At 35.8% G+C, this 18023-nt stretch overlaps 1 protein-coding gene across 3 annotated transcripts in view; it reads right to left on the bottom strand.

The window, feature by feature from the left end:
* vstm2a (V-set and transmembrane domain containing 2A) overlaps positions 1 to 16782 on the bottom strand; it is a 153966-nt gene extending 137184 nt beyond the window's left edge. The window contains exons 1-2 of one of the 3 annotated variants that reach the window (XM_039753491.1): positions 16225 to 16782; positions 14653 to 14819 (exon numbers count right to left, since the gene is read on the bottom strand). In XM_039753491.1, the coding sequence (XP_039609425.1) occupies positions 14653 to 14819; positions 16225 to 16303 (246 nt within the window). In that variant the 5' untranslated portion in view covers positions 16304 to 16782. The remainder of the gene's footprint in view (positions 1 to 14652; positions 14820 to 16224) is intronic. The other 2 variants (XM_039753492.1, XM_039753490.1) reach the window with 2 other exon arrangements.
* Positions 16783 to 18023: the final 1241 nt, after the last annotated feature.

Raw genomic sequence — 18023 nt, 5'->3', positions numbered from 1 at the left:
GACCTTTGGCCCAAAGTACTCTAGTACAACATACATTTATAAGCAACCTTGTTTTTGAACATTGTGTTTGTCATGGACAATCTAGTAACAGAGCTCTAGTAACAGTTTACTGCTCTGATTCAGATTAGATAGGCAAATCCCCCTGATCATCCCCCAGGTGAAAACTGAAGTCTGCCAGCAAGACTACAGAGTCAGTAGATGCAACCATTTTGAGCATCAAATCCAATGTCACTAAAAGACCAAATACTGTGAAGTATTGTTAGTTGTATACATATAAACAGCTTTCAAGGTTTTCCTCCCCGCAACTCAAAGTAACATTGAAACAAGCATCTTATCCAGAATAGCTACAAATGTAGTTCACCCAGCAGGGGGATTTAGAGCTCTCCTACACCCAACTACATCCTCCCTTGTGGGCGAAATTCAGAATAAGAGAGGAAAGAGCACTTTAGATCAGAAAGTGTGGTCCTAGAACCATTGCTGTGTACAGAGGTGAGTATGTCTATTGCTTGCTGTTATTTTTCACACTTCCATAAGACTTCTGGGTCCTTGCCAAGCACCAGTTTTCTTTGTAAAGATCTGGTATGCCTGGGTCTGTCCTATTCTTACATGTCCCCTAATTGGCACAGCACCTGACCCTCACTATTTGTCTTGTGTGTGGGTTGTGAAGCTAAATGGAAGCTCCAAGCAGATATTTTGGACTAAGTTTGACCAGGCTCTGGCCAACCAAGTGCTCATTGGTGAACACCACTCCTTGGCCTAAATCCAGGAGTGGGTTCTAATACCCCTGTTGTGGGCAAGGGTCTCTTTGATTTAATCACAGCATTTATGACAATTGAATTATGGATTGTTATTTGTCTGGCCCTCACTTTAGACCAATATAATAACCATAAGTGACATGCATATCTCTAAGACAATATAGTTCATTTGATCGTGTCACAATCTGCCCCAGCCACATCAAGGGATGAATCCTAGGAGTGGACATAGAGAGACCAGGAATATAAAGTAAAACCAACATTATATAAATCTATAATATTATTCTCCACATCTATTTTATGAAACTTATGGAACAATCCTGATATGTCACAGATTATGCTACAGTAACACAAAAAGAAACCCACTTTACCCAAAATTTACATACATGGATTATGGAAGAAATGAGTACCCAGACAAAATATATACAAAATGGACAACATATGCTAATTCCAGGCTGATAGTAATCAGGTCAAGTGCAAATTTCCAGAAAATATACATTACCATACATTTTTCAGAATCTAAATACTGTATTAATGAATCAGTGTTAGTGTCCTGTGTTTTTATGCTGTCCCTGAGACAAGATTCCTTTCTGTATTAAAGTCAATTTCTTTCCTTCAATGTTAAAGCCTTTACTGGTTTTTACTGCGCAGGCAGTTTTTGAAATTAATCAAACAAAACATCTAATTAGAAGAATAAAATTTTTTACAGTTGCTGTAATTTGTATGTCTGAATTTTGGCATATTACTAGTTATTTTTATTGTACTGCAGAGCTGTTAATCTAAATGAAGAAATTTATAAAGGAAACTATTAAACTAAATGTAACAGCTGAGAAGGAATGCTATAAAACTTTGAAAGGTTGACTTTTTAAAAGCCTTATAAGTACTTGTGTAAATTATGAAAAGAAATAAGTTCCTGTCTGCTTCCTTTAAAGATTCATGGCACACGTTTAATTACTTTTTGGAGGAACCCAGACGTACAATCACAGAATAAGTTTGCTGCAGTCAATGAGAACAAAAGCTCAAATCGGTTAAGTCAATATATTTCAAATGAAAACTAGATGACCTACAGGATACTGATGTGGCAGTGTGTATCTTTTTATAAAATGGCAAAGCATTAGAGGACAATATTGCAATTCAGGATCAGTGTATTCTAAATTAAAATTGTCCTGCAATGTCTTACAATAAGGTAAAATAGGCAAATTAATAAATTCAAATTGCTTTACTGATTATAGGTTGCTTCAAAAAAATGTATAGAGGTAGCAATTTTCTTTCAGACAGAAGTTTTAGAAACTGCTTTGTTTGAAAATTTATTTCAGATAATGAACTCAAACAAACACTTTAATATTGTATATTATAAAAATCAGTGCTCCCAAAGTAACAATAATTTTTCAGACAACTAATTTATTGGATTAACTGAATAACATAATGGATAGCTGAATGAATATTTAGTTTTTACATGTCACGCAGGGCTAGTAATTATTACCATATTAATTAAAAAAAATTTAATTAGAAAAAGGAGTTTATTATCTAAACCTGCTCAGACTACATACTTTTTACTCTAGAACATTAGGCAAAACCCAGCCTTGCTGGAATATACACTTACTATTTATCAAATACAAGCTGAGCAATCCTACAAAATGCTTACTTTGGACACTTAATTCTGCAATCTTATTCTTTTGGTCACTGAAAAGGGCTAATCACTGCAAGTGAGGATGGAGGTTTAGATGACTGGTAGAGAAAGAGCTTTGTCAAAGGAATTGGGTGCTGCTTCTCTGTCACTGTCCAGTACAATGCCCACTGGATTACAGTACAATGTCCACCGGATTACAACCTCTAAAATGATGCCAAAACCAATCAAAAATCAATTAATTTTGCCTTCATGTTGGGAAAAGTCTTTAATGTATTTAAACTCCTGTAATTGCAACAGCTGTCTTAATTCTTACCCACAGTGAGCTAATCACTTTTTACCAGAAGAGACTTGCTGATTCTCATTCTGGACATATCAGCCTTGACTGTGAACAACAGTGCAATCAGATATGGACAACAGTACAACATGATCAGCAAAAAGCTGGAATATCTTAAAATCACAAGTAAGAAGGCAAACGAGATACATCCCCAAAGAATGCTTTGACTTAAAACAAAACATGCATACCATCTTTCACTATACAAATCCAATGGCATTCAGCAGCCACCTTCTGATCCTATAACCTTGAAGCACTTCTCAAATTAAAAATAAATAAATAAACAGACAAACAAATAAATAAATAAAACAGTAACAGAAAGAATATAAAAACAAGTACATATGCAAATAAATAATCTTTAACAATACTGATAGGATGATGAATATGCTTTCTATTAACCACTCACAAAGTTAGGATTTGAGAAATGTCGGTTTGGTAACAGAAAGGAAAATAAATAATAGTGGAACCACACCATAATGCCTGCTTTCCAAAAAAAAAGTACATGTGTGTTATATTAAAACCTGCTGTTTGAACACATTTGTCCACCTATTTTTTATATAATGTACATTATGTATTGTACATACTGTATAATAATACAGTTTCAGATTTCTATATATTAGAAAAATATAGTTAGAAAATGGTTATTTCACAGTGTATCTGAAAAAGTAAAAAAAAAATGGTTAAAAATTAATTCAGTCATGAAAAGCATAAAACAATGAAACTCAATTTGGGCATATAAATGTGTTTAGAAATGTCTTTTTAATTTTAAGTCATATTTGTTTCAGTGATTTATAAATATATAAAGAGTTCACTGAACTTTAATGAAGAGTACTAATAACATGCTGCAGTTTAGAATTGGCATATTAAGCAATCCAAACTGCAAAGCTACAGGAAATGCTTAATAAAACAGGCATTTCTGCCTGGAGCTCATACAGGTGACTGAATATTACCGGCTAGATACAGTCAAACTTGTCTCTTGGTTCTCAATTCGACTTCTCAGTCAAGGTTGGACTCTCTCCCCTTCTCTGAAATTTTCTATAGAAGAGGCACTCAATGCCACTTGGAACAGCAATGTCTTACAAAAAAGAAAAAAAAACTGCTGGACTTACTGGAGCCTCTTATCCAGGAGGAACAAAAAGAGCACTGTCCAGGATGTGGAACACTGGAGCAACTCTTTGTCTTTACATATATATTTGAGGGGTCATGGGACTTTTCCATTCCTGCCTAGGTCTGTTATGTGAGCTTGAGAAAGACATGGTAGTATCTTGTTGAATGTTTCTGTTTTCTAGGGCCACTTCTGCGTATTTCTTTGTCACTGGATTTGTGAGATTTTTGTTTGCCAAGTAGGCATTAAGTTAAGTTTGTTTAATATGGAGGTTGGGCTCTGAAATAGGTGAATCTTGTCTCCTCTACTCTTCATGTTTTTAATGGACAGGATATCAAGTTGTTTCAACTTTGAAAAATGTAACAATTACATCTCTGTTGTTTGCAGATGATATTGCCTTCTTGGCTTGACTATCAAGTGACCTCTAGTGCACTACAATGGTTCACAGTCGAGTGTGATGTGGTTTTGATGAATATCAGCACATCCAAAGAAAAAAAAAAAGCGTCTTCTCTTCAGGTCAGGGGTAAACAGCTTGATAAAGCAGAGGAATCCAAATTCCACAAGTTCTTGTTCCCAAGTGAAAGAAGTAGTAATTGTGACACTGAACAATGAATTGTTGTAGTAAAAGCAGTTTTGTAGATGTTGTACAAGACCACAGAAGTGAAGAGGAAGCTATATCCTTGATTTACCAGTCAGATAACATCCCTATCCTCTGCTATGGTCAAGAGCTCTGGGTAGTTTCCCATGACTGTGAAAGGACCTTAGGAGCATGGGAGACAACTGCTTCTTTGGATCAAGAACAGTTAGTTCAGATGGCTTGGACATGTAGCTAAAGGGACTCAGGGGTACACCCAGGACTGACGTCACCATTAAGGCAAAATAGACATTCGCCTAGAGTTCAGATCATAAAGGTAAGGAACCGAGCCACACAGGTTAGCTACCAAACAGTCGGTTGGTGCACTAATAGGCTTGGCCTAGTTTGCAATATAACATAGCACCTGGAATAGTTACACCCTGGTCTGACTGCAGAGATTATATATCTTGGCTACTTAGGGAATGTCTAGGAATTCTACAGTACCTGTTGCAAGAAGCTGATGTGGGCAGGGAGGCTTGGCCATATTACTAACCTGTTTTATGTATTTCCCTTAGAGACTAGTGCTATTAAGAGTCACTTTCTTACTGCTGCCTACTTCAAAGAGCACTATAGGTTGCATACTTTCAATCTACAATGTATTAATACATAATATCAGTGTATTTAAATTTTTGTTATTCAAACAAAGGCACTGACAGTAATACAAAAAACTACAGTGGGATGCAAAAGTTTGGGCAACCTTGTTAATAGTCATTATTTTCCTGTATAAATCGTTGGTTGTTACGATAAAAAATGTCAGTTAAATATATCATATAGGAGATACACACAGTGATATTTGAGAAGTGAAATGAAGTTTATTGGATTTACAGAAAGTGTGCAATAATTGTTCAAACAAAATCAGGCAGGTGCATAAATTTGGGCACCACAAAAAAGAAATGAAATCAATATTTAGTAGATCTGCCTTTTACAGAAATTACAGCCTTTAAACACTTCCTGTAGGTTCCAATGAGAGTCTGGATTGTGGTTGAAGGTATTTTGGACCATTCCTCTTTACAAAACATCTCTAGTTTATTCAGGTTTGATGGCTTCCAAGCATGGACAGCTCTCTTTAACTCACACCACAGATTTTCAATTTTATTCAGGTCTGGGGACTGAGATGGCCATTCCAGAACGTTGTACTTGTTCCTCTGCATGAATGCCTTAGTGGATTTTGAGCAGTGTTTCGGGTCGTTGTCTTGTTGAAAGATCCAGACCCGGCGCAGCTTCAGCTTTGTCACTGATTCCTGGACATTGGTCTCCAGAATCTGCTGATACTGAGTGGAATCCATGCGTCCCTCAACTTTGACAAGATTCCCAGTCCCTGCACTGGCCACACAGCCCCACAGCATGATGGAACCACCACCATATTTTACTGTAGGTAGCAGGTGTTTTCTTGGAATGCTGTGTTCTTTTCCTCCATGCATAACGCCCTTGTTATGCCCAAATAACTCAATTTTAGTTTCATCAGTCCACAGCACCTTATTCCAAAATGAAGCTGGCTTGTCCAAATGTGCTTGAGCATACCTCAAGCAGCTCTGTTTGTGCTGTGGGCGGAGAAAAGGCTTCCTCTGCATCACTCTCGCATACAGCATCTCCTTGTGTAAAGTGCGTCGAATGGTTGAATGATGCACAGTGACTCCATCTGCTGCAAGATGATGTTGTAGGTCTTTGGTGCTGGTCTGTGGGTTGACTCTGACTGTTCTCACCATTCGTCGCTTCTGTCTATCGAAATCTTTCTTGGTCTGCCAACTCGAGCCTTAACTTCAACTGAGCCTGTGGTCTTCCATTTCCTCAATATGTTCCTAACTGTGGAAACAGACAGCTTAAATCTCTGGGACAGCTTTCTGTATCCTTCCCCTAAACCATGATGGTGAACAATCTTTGTCTTCAGGTCATTTGAGAGTTGTTTTGTGACCCCCATGTTGCTACTCTTCAGAGAAAATTAAAGGAGGAGGGAAACAAATACTCTTTCTCAGTACATGATTCACCAGTGTATGTAGGTCAGGGGTCACTGAGCTTACCAAACCAATTTGAGTTCCAATAATTAGTTCTAAAAGTTTTGGAATCAATAAAATGACAACGGTGCCCAAATTTATGCACCTGCCTGATTTTGTTTGAAGAATTATTGCACACTTTCTGTAAATCCAATAAACTTCATTTCACTTCTCAAATATCACTGTGTGTGTCTCCTATATGATATATTTAACTGACATTTTTTATCGTAACAACCAACGATTTATACAGGAAAATAATGACTATTAACAAGGTTGCCCAAACTTTTGCATCCCACTGTATGTCACGTTGTAAACATAATATATATTAATGTAAATTCAAAATGTGTTTTACTACTTTCATATAGACCTTTTTTGCTTAAAACAAGCAAATATCAGTACATATCAATGTCAGGTTTAATTTAACCTTCTTGTACAACACTATTATGTTGATGTTCTGCACCATTTTTTGTCTGATCAGTGTTTGTTTGGCATTTTAACTTCAGCTGTGCTAGTTATTCTATCCTAATTTAAAAACATATATTGTCTCTGAAGATCAAATATCTTTGAGGAAATGAAACCTTACTAAGGAAGAATAATCACTCCCATCTTTTAAATATAAGGATTAGTGATGAGCGAACCCTGATGAATGTGCTTTTTCTTGAGTTTGGAGAAATCACTGAAAAGGTTTTGAACTTCACCAAACTCTGCAAAATGCATTGAACTCAATGGGAAAGGAGGAATTCTACTCAAGTAGGATCATTTAGATATTACTCTAAAATCAAGTGAAGTTTTTTTAAAACGTGTCAGCAAGGACTGTAACAGGCAGTAAAATATTTAACTTGTTTAACTACAATATTGGTTTCCATTGACATATAAAATCCCAAACATATTAAATTTTATACTCCAAAGCACACTATTATCACAAAATCATTTTAATTAGCCATTTAATAAGTTTAACTATCATTTTGATTGGCTGTTACTAACTCCTTCTCTTTCTCTTTCTTAAGCTAGAGCTGTGCAGTACAAATTAGTGTCACTGCTGCATTGATCAAGTTACCGCTAATGATCTTGGAATGAGACTTTGAAGTTGATCAGTTATCACCAATGATAGACTGAATGTTGGACCTTCACTGCATTTCACTGGCATTATCAATATTTGCTTACGTTGTGGTGTACACTGCCATGCCTATAGTGGGGCTGGAAACCCTGCTGAATAAGACATTTGAAATCCGGGACAATAATTTTGTTTCTTTAATACTGTATAGGGGTCTCATTTAGGGTGGCATGATAGCGCAGTGGTAGTACTGCTGCCTCGCAGTACAGAGACCTGGGTTCGCTTCCCAGGTCCTCCCTGCATGGAGTTTGCATGTTCTCCCCATGTCTGTGTGGGTTTCCTCCCAAAGACATGCAGATTAGGTGCATTGGCGACCCTAAATTGTGCTTGGTCTGTGTATTCCCTGCGGTGGGCTGGCGCCCTGCCTGGGATTTGTTCTTGCCTTGTGCCCTATAGTGGCTGGGATTGGCTCCAGCAGACCCCTGTGACCCTGTATTAGGATACAGCGGGTTGGAGAATGACTGACTGACTATGTCTCATTTATTAGTAATTTGGATAAATTTTCTTTGCATTTTATTAAAAAGGTTAATGATATTAAAGTTGAAATGTCACTACTGATTACACTATCAATTAAACAGTTTAATTTTTCTCTCCCTGTCAGTGCTGATGCACTACTCAAGATTATGAATAGCATAAAATACTCCACCAGCTGAATTTGTTAAAGTGATGATAGTTACTATTAGTTGTTATATTTTGGCATTTGTCTTGCGTGTTTCAAAATACGGTATATAAATACGAAAAATATTTTTAAAACCATTTTAACTAGTATTCAAGAAATACGAATCCCTGAAATTGTGCTGAGTAATAAGTCTAGCAATTAGGTTTAAATCAGATATCTCATGAGAACAGGTCACTAGCATCAGATGCATTGTTTCTGAAAGAATACTGTGCACAAGGTGGGAAGATGAGACACCATTTATAACACCATGAGTTGAGAAAAACACCTGTTTATTCATTTACACTTTTCATAAGTCTACTATATTGATGTATTTCATCATACCCAGCCGAAAGTATGACTCATGTTCTTTTAATGTTCTGAAAATTGTAACAGAAAGCATTAATATGGACAAAACATATTACAAATCAAGAATGTGTTGTACCCAAAACAGTAAAACAGACTTCATCTATTATATGTAAAACTACCTTAGACAGCCTTCTACATGGTAAGAGGGTGCAGTTTATTACATTTTAAACACTGGCCAATCACAAAACTATTAATTGCATTATACTGAAATGCATATTTGCAAACAGCTGCATAATTTGGTGCCTACATCCTAAGAAGCACCTAATGGCATTGTAAAGATCTACCAGCACCTAGATGTTATACACTTTTCTTCACTCTCCTGTAAACATGTCAGCTGAGATGTAGGCAGTTTGCACAGTTCCTGGGCATACTTGTATTATACCTGCTGTCATTAAGCTGCTCTATTAGCACTGGAATCATTGAATGTGCCAAATCAGCCACATAAACCAAATGATTTGGGAATATGACTTGTCAGATATTAATTCTGTGATGCACAGGAGACCTTCAACAATAAAGAGATATCCATTTATGATTGTAACTAAAAACCTTTAGGTTACTGCTCCCAAACAGTGCATTACACTGTTAAATCCCTCCTTTGAATACAGGTATAAATGGCAGGGAGTGTTTTCTCTATAGAACAGAGTGACAAATATTGATTTTTGATTTTGATTTCTTTTTATTTTATATATTTTATTAATCCCCTTTAGGGGTGAGAGCGCAGGCTCAGTCATTGTACAGCACCCCCTGCAGCAATTTTCAGGTTAAAGGCCTTGTTTAAGTGCACAACAGAGTAGGATCTCTTCTGACGGTAACAGGATTTGAATCAACAACCTTCCAGATACCAGCGCAGATCCTTAACCAGAAAGCCTTCACTTAACATGCATACTGAATGTTTAACAATGTATTTTTTATAATTATTTTTTTCATGAATGCCTAAAACCGTAAAGTTGAAAAAGGTGTGACTCCTATCTGAATATATGACATACAGTAAATAGTACCTAGTAATATCACTCTTTTTTTTTAACCATACACTTCAGGGTTTAAGAAAACCTTCAGCAAATTGTACATATTCTGCACTGTTTCAAAAAATGGTGGAATGATCAACAACACCCAATAGCAGTCCACTAAAACTTTGTTCAGCTTTAGGTAATGAAGACTACATATAATGCTTTAAAAGCTTCATTACTGAAAATGTTCTGTATTGACTTGAAAACTCATATAGCTAGGTAACTAATCACATGTAATTGCCACCCATAAGCACTGAAAGTTGTTTTGAAAGAGTGCATTTAACCTAAAATGAATTTATGTGTAGGGGTACTAAATAAAGCCAGACAGAATTATATGGACCACTCAAGACAGTAAAAGTCATTCTTTAGGTGATACTGTATATGAACACTGGACCTATTCTTCCTCTTGCTTAAGCACCAGCTAGCCCCTTATCTATCATTTATGTGTATTGTAGGTTTAGTAATTCTGCTGATATTATATACACATTTTACAGCTTTACACTTTTATGAAAACAACACTTAGCTCTACATACAGTATATCTTTTAAGCTTAGTGATTAGTATATGTAACAACAACAACAACATTTATTTATATAGCACATTTTCATACACACAGTAGTTCAAAATGCTTTACATAATAAAGAATAGAAAAATAAAAGACACAATAAGAAAACAAAATAAGTCAACATTAATTAACATAGAATAAGAGTAAGGTCCAATGGCCAGGGGGGACAGAAAAAACAAAAAAAACTCCAGACGACTGGAGAAAAAAATAAAATCTGTAGGGATTCCAGACCATGAGACCGCCCAGTCCCCTCTGCCTTGCATGAGTGCAGTGAAGGCATAAGCTGCTGCATACCCCAAAAGTATTTAAAGTTAGACAGATTGAAGAGAAACATTTTAAATAGTGACCCCTTACAGGTGACATGCAGCATTGATGTTCAGCTTTTAGCCCAAGCCAATGCTGAACAACCCCTTATTTTCATTCCAAATTAAGTTATAAACTACATAAGAAAAATGTGGTGTAATTCTGCATAATTCAACTCAAACAAATATGATTTAAAATTGCATTTCCACTATTATTGATTAAATTAAATATATTGTTTATATTCTCCACACTACACAATTAAAATTACTCATAAATATGTTTGAACTTCTCAGTGCTATGTTAACTGCAGCTTGTGTGAAACATAGCATTGATAGGTATGAGCATTAGACTACCATTGTCCCAAAGAAATGGTTTAAAATACAATTGATATCTATAAGGTTTTATACAGTCTTGCACACACTTGTATTGCAAATATTTGACTAGGAAAAATCTTAAACTAAACTCAACTTTCTCATTCAGGTTTCAAATCTTATGGAATGCTCTTCCATTAGAAAATCTGGATTCTGAACTCTGCTTATTTTAAGAAGTTGTTTAAAACATTAATTAGCATTTTATTATTTTAGTCTTCATTTAATAATAGTGCTTTGTTGAAAGACTTCAGTCTTGTTTATATTTTATATTTCATTCACAGCTTTTTAATTATATTTAAAACTGTCTAAAGTGCTCTGAAAAATATACTAAAAGTACTAAATATATCTTACTATGGTGATAATACTGTAAATACTATGAAAGGGTAGCCAGCCACATTAACTCTTGATCTCCACAATCACTTTACAAGTCCATTAATTGATCATTTTATTATACTCGAAGTCACCCTCCCAAAACTTGAAAGACATATATTTTACTTCATGAACAATAACAATTTTTAATCTGTTATGACTTTAACAAAAAAGCCCATTAATTCACACATTCCATGCATTGCCATAAAGCATTGTACAAAGAAATGAACATTACAGTACAAATTGACATACTGCATTGCAGTTACATAATATTATTTTATACACTGAAATCTGTTACAACTGTTCAAATAAGGAATGCTTTAATTTTTCAAAATATTAAAAACTTTGCCATTTATATAAATACTCCATGTATTCTTCAAGTATGATAACGATGCAATTAATGTACAGTATCCTATAATATTTCTTATATATCTTAGTTATATAACATTCAGCCTATAATATAGTGATTCTTGACGAAGAGTTAAAACATCTGAAGAATAAAAGTCAATTTTCCTCTGCAGCTAAAAATGTTCATAATGAATGAATGCGCACAAGCAGAAAGCATTTTTGATCAAATGGATAAATAGGCCTCTCGCCTCATAAATCTCTTATGAAAGCCAGGCTTTCACAGAAGAAGTACTTCTCTCACTTTATTTTATATAAGGACTTAGTGCCAACCTGCTTTAAAATGAATTTTGCAAATACAGGATATGAGCAGCTCTCAAATGCACTAAATGAGTAGAAGCACCTGTCTCATTGAATAATTTGTTTATCAGTCTGACAAAAGAAATAATGCAGAGATGTCATAACTCACAGGAAAATGTGTATTGTCAACAGTGGGCTACATTAAGTTAAAAATATAATAAATGTTAATTTTTGCTTTAACTGATAATAAATGAATGCATGGACAACATCTACTATAAAACTCTGTTTTACTTGCCCTTTATAAATATCATGGGCACAGTTGTAATGCTTACTGCCTTATTGTAAGAAGAATGGAGTTCACATCTCAGGAGTTCCCTACGTGTAGTTACATGTGTTCTCCCTTTGTCTGTGGGGGTTTCCTCTGGGTACTCTTGGCTGTACCCACAGTTCAAAAACACACAAGATAGATGAGTTGGTGTAGCTAAATTGTCCATAGTGTGTGTGTGTGTGTGTGTGTGTGTGTGTGTGTGTGTGTGCGCGCACGTGTGCGTGTTGCTCTGCAATGGATTTGTTCACCCTGTCCTGGTTTTGTTTTTGCCTTGCACCCTATGATTTCTGGAATAGACTCCAGCTGCCTGAGATCCAGTCCTGGATAAGTGGGTTAGGAAGATGGCGATAAAACGATAAATATATATATAACACACTAAATTTGACATCAAACTGTTTTCTCATTAAAATTCAAAGTAATCAGTTAATTTTTCAAAAAAAGAATTTTAAATCTTCAAAATTTGTAAGCCAAAACTCATATGACTGACTGACTAAAATTACAATTCAGTGTTTCTGTTTTTATTAAGCAAAATGTTCCAGACCTATTTGGTGTTAAATTAGAGATTTGCAAATTTCCTAGCATTTCCTGCTAGGATCTTCTCCTGGACTGTATATTTGTGTTTCAAACAACTATTATTTAGAGACAGATTCACCCTTTAAAGTATTTTAGATGTCTAATTTCTACTTTAACTGCACATAGTGTAATTCAGTTAGAAATTTAAAATATTGGGTTGTTGTAGCCCCCAAGTTGGTTGATCAAATTCCAAACATGAATGAATCAATATGCATTTGTATATATTTCATAGCTTTCTGTACACAAGATTTTCTTTATACACATTACTTATTTGCATTTATAAATCACCGCCATGCTAATGTGTGTTTTCTTAGCCACTGGTTTCTTAAAAAAAACGATTGCAAATTCTTACAAGCACAGTGGTACCAAGTCTGTAAACCCCTGCTTTATAATCTCCACAGCAAAATCACCAGGGTTAAATGAACAAGTGTACTATGAACCCCCTGCGGTGGGCTGGCGCCTTGCCCGGGGTTTGTCCCTGCCTTGCGCCCTGTGTTGGATGGGATTGGCTCCAGCAGACCCCCGTGACCCAGTGTTAGAATATAGCGGGTTGGATAATGACTGACTTACTGACTGGCTATGAACCCCATTTCTATATAACCATTTTAAAGGGTTTTTATGATACGATTTTGGGTGCTTGGTGTGTGGGTGTGTTTGTGTGTGTCCGGCGGTGGGTTGGCACCCTGCCCTGGATTGGTTCCTGCCTTGTGCCCTGTGTTGGCTGGGATTGGCTCCAGCAGACCCCCGTGACCCTGTATTCGGATTCAGCGGGTTAGAAAATGGATGGATGGATGGATTTAACACTGGCAAATTTGCTCCATACTCATAGAAACTCTGCAGTTCATTTGACAGACGTTCGTCACTGATTTAATATGTAATCAGGCCAACCAATTTCTTAATCAAAATGTCTGTCAATTAATGTTTTTGGCCACGAACAATTTGTGTAGGTCGTAAAAGTTTCTTGCAAGCGGCGTCACTAAATAAACGCGTAAATAACGTAAGAGGTAAACTTTTTGTTCTTGGCGATAACTAAAGAACCTCAATAGTTTCCACCCCACTGCGACCCAGAACTGAACTAAACCGGGTCCTAAGAAGGAGGGGTTGACAACTGTTATATCATCTCTTTAAAAAAAATGAATGCGACGAAATTCCAAAGACGCCAAAGATGTACAATCATGGAAACTGCCGAATCAGCATCCTCCAAAAGGTCTTTCAGGATCTCCAGAGACTTACGGTAAATATAAAAGGCACTAGCCGAAAAGGCAGATGGGCGGTACCTTGACGCAATGTTCGGGCTTATGTCGTATAGCTCTTGAACACTGACAAGCAATCAAAACCAGGCACTGTTTGGAGCACGCCCGTTCTTCCCAAATCAGCCAGGATTTCATTAGGGTAGACTAGACCGGCTTTTCCACCTCATTCTGAAGATATCAGCAGATTAGGCTGATCGGTGCCTCTGAATCTCTTTTTTTGGACCTGCGGTGGATTCGACCCCAATTAAGGACTGAATCTCGAATACCTAGGCAGTCAAAGGTTTCTCGCAACACTTAATGAAATATATGGTTTCTTAAGATTGATTAATTTATTTACAAAAGAGGTATAATAAAAAGTAAAGAAGTAAATGAGAACATTTGTTTCATTATCATATTGGGGTTTCTAAAATTAAGTGAAAATAGTGAATAAGTGAATAAAAAAATATTATAATAATAGTAATAATATATATATAATATATATACATATATAAGTAAACACGCGTTAGTAATATATATGCAGAACGTGAATCAAACTATAATGTACGGTTACATCATCCTTATTTCTGTACACACACTGACATATACAGTATGTATTAATCTAAGTATGTAGCATTATGCGCATATATTAACATGGGTAAAAAAAATTGTATCAAAATACCTGAGTCCCAGTAACCTCTTCACTGTTATTTTGCTCATCAGGAATTCTTATAAACCACCACTGAATCTCCAGATAGACAGATGACAATCCACTTTGGAAAGCGCATGACATCTCCACGTTTTGGCCTTCTTTAGCTGTCACATTTGTAGGCAGTTCAGTAAACTTTGCTGTATGTGACAAAACAAGTACGTCTTACAAGTCATGCATTACACTTTAAAATAAATAGGCAAAACTTTTCACATTAAGTGCCTATACCAAAGCTGAGAAACGTCCTTTATCTTCCGTATTTGGATTCTAATACAAACTTAAAATAACTCTTGTATAGCTCTGATCCAATTACTAATGCAAAATCTGGAATCTAACGACTGGGGCATCTATACAAATGCTTCAAAAATCACCTCCTTTTTCATAGTTAAAATGCGCACACACAAGTATAAGTCGAAAGATTCACGATTACACACTCGGATACACATCTAATGTGGTGAATTTGGCTGATCATATCAATAAATAAACCCACGTAGGGCTAATTACATAAATAAACATTTACAATGTAATTTAATTAGATTACGTCAATGTGTAATAACCGTATAGTTCCATTTTCCCAAAATCGAGAGTAACGTTTTTACCGAGATCCCAAACAAGACTGCAACAGACAGGAAAGTTTTATTTGATTCTTTATTCTTAAAGAAAAATGCGCCACAGGTTGCGAAATAAAGTGCTTGATTTTCATCAGTCCATAAAATGAAAAGTGCAGTGTTCCAATAATCACGTGTTAAGAAATAAACTGTATATACACGCAAATTTGAGCTTCTTTTCAATATCGAAACAATGAAACTGTGCAACATTGGAGTCTTAAGATAAAATATGGAGTATATTCATGCCTTTAAAATAGCTATGCACCTTCGACATATTTCTTTGGCATAATACTATACTTAAACTGCGCCATATAGCAAACAAACCTGGAAGGTTATTAAACGCAACAGCTCACATAGCTGGACTGTTTATTTGCTTTTAACAAAATAACACGCATAGCACTTTACCTTATTTTAAGTAAAAATACGTGTAAGTGGCATAATTATTAGCTTACATTCCCTTGTATTATAAATGCACTTTTGGTTCAGTGCCTTTAAATGAGCAAACAGTCCTACTGCAGTCTTCAAAAGATGAAAAGCATCACGGTTTCTGCAGATGTGCTACTTAGGATTCTGGTCTCGATCTCTCTCTCGCTCTCTTTTACTCGTTTTTTTTCCCAAATAAGTTAATCTTGTGAATTCATCGATAACTACCTGAAAAAAACGAAACTTAACGATGCAGCAAATGCTGGTTACACCAAATGAATGTGGTTATTTAATGCAACAATTGCATCTTTCAGCTGCATTCAACAGTTGAGTGTGCACATTTTCCAGTTACAAGCCTTTCCGATTTACATGACCTTAAGTAAAACATCAGACCACACTCAGCTTAAATCTCAAGTCTCTTCTTTGTGAAGAAATATCTAAATGAGAGACTCCTTCCGATGCTTAACGTTTTTATACACTAAACTAATAAAGATGCATTTCAAATGTTACCCACCATGCGAAGAAAATACAAGCTGAATGCAGAAACTGGCAAAGAAAAGAAATCCAACACAGTCGTGAAAGCTCCACATCATTCCCCACGAATAAAAAGGTGAAAATGTCACATCGGGTATTAAAAGTCACTCTTCCGAAACAGATCGAAGAAATGAAAACCAGAAAGATGTCGCTCTTATGTAAAGCTTGACCGCCAGATCTGTGGCATGTTTCTGGACTGTCGACAGTTAAGAAGTTGTATACAGGGACCCAGTAGTTAAATAAGATGAAATAAACGGTACATCTGCAATTGATGCGCTCAAGGTATTGTGAAATACAAAATCATAAGCGTCGCTCCTTAGCTCGTTATACGTGACAACCGATTTGAGCGTTGATCTGCAGCTTCTTATTTCCTTCCTTACGATGGACACTGAGTGTCGCACGATGGGCTGCGATTGTTAATCTTGGAGAAAACCGAAGATATAGGTGCCTGTTTGCATCTCCGTGTGTGCGCGTGTGTATGATAATTCGGAAGGCAGAGAGAAAGAGCGAGAGCAAGAGAGAGAGAAAGAGCGATAGAGACCGGGTGGGGGAGTTGCTTTGGTGTGCGGATAGGGGAAAAGGTAGCGGGGGTAGTTTAGTCTTCAGAAAGCAGTATTTATGTTTTTTACAATTTGTTATATCGCTTACTTAGCGTTGTTTCAACAATACCAGTTCAGCGTTTATTGGGTATGCCCGTATATATATATATATATATATATATATATATATATATATATATATATATATATATATATATATATATATATATATATATATATATATATATAATCATCAATAAGATTGTTTCTGGTTGCTGAATGCCTTTTCTGAAAGAAAAAAGTTTACATGTTACATAAAAGCGACCGTTGTAAAATGTTGATCACAAACCGGAATAACTGTTTAAAGCATTCCCTATAGTGTTGACAGTGTTTCATTTTTAATTTGCATGAAAGGATAATAACACAGTGAATGATTTATAACGAAACAGCTGTTTTCCGTTAAATCTTCCAAAATACAAGGGTAGGGCATATGTAAAAGTGACACAATGATATTTAATCTGTCGCTTCGGGTTGCAGGTCAGATTTGCTACGTTGTGTGCTCGTCTTTAAATTACACAGTAAAAAAAGGCTGATGCTATGTTAAAACTAATATTTCTTCCCAAAATATATCTACGTAAGTGCTTCAAATTGTTTCTTGATGTGGCAGTTCTGTATGTTAGCAAACCTTGAGCTATCTTGTGCAGTGCAAATACTCATCGGTAGGTTAACTGTAAACGCGCTGGTGCTGAAAGCAGATTTAATTTAAAATCTCCTAATGATTAAGTGAAAGTTTAAAAATAACAAGAATTAATGGCTTTCAAGAATAATGGCGTTCTAAATGCAACAGAAAATGCAAAGATTGATTTCTTAATTGCGATGCAGTATCTGAGCTGTTCGAAAAGAAGAAGCGCTATAAGAAGCCTTTTGAGACTCCTCGTAAGTCTTTAAAGGTCATGAAAATTAAGAAATTCAATTATTATTATAAGTAACCGTTATTGAAACGCACAATTCTTTGCAGGGAGAAGTGAAGATTGATCTAATAAAAGGCATACACTTTTGATTTAGGTTGGACTGTACGTGTTCTTTAAAATCTATAACACAATATTATAATATGTTTAAACTCTTAATACAGATAAGGTCAAAGGGACAGTGCTCCAGTCCATGCCGGCAGCAATGTTGACAAGGCAAGAAAACGTCGCTGGACAGAACCCATTCAATCACATCATCAAATCAGTCAAAC

Source organism: Polypterus senegalus, chromosome 5 (assembly GCF_016835505.1).
Source record: "Polypterus senegalus isolate Bchr_013 chromosome 5, ASM1683550v1, whole genome shotgun sequence".
In the NCBI taxonomy this organism is placed as follows: Eukaryota; Metazoa; Chordata; class Cladistia; order Polypteriformes; family Polypteridae; genus Polypterus; species Polypterus senegalus.
The sequence above is the reverse complement of the archived record's forward strand: the minus strand, read 5'-3'. Positions and strand labels throughout refer to the sequence as shown.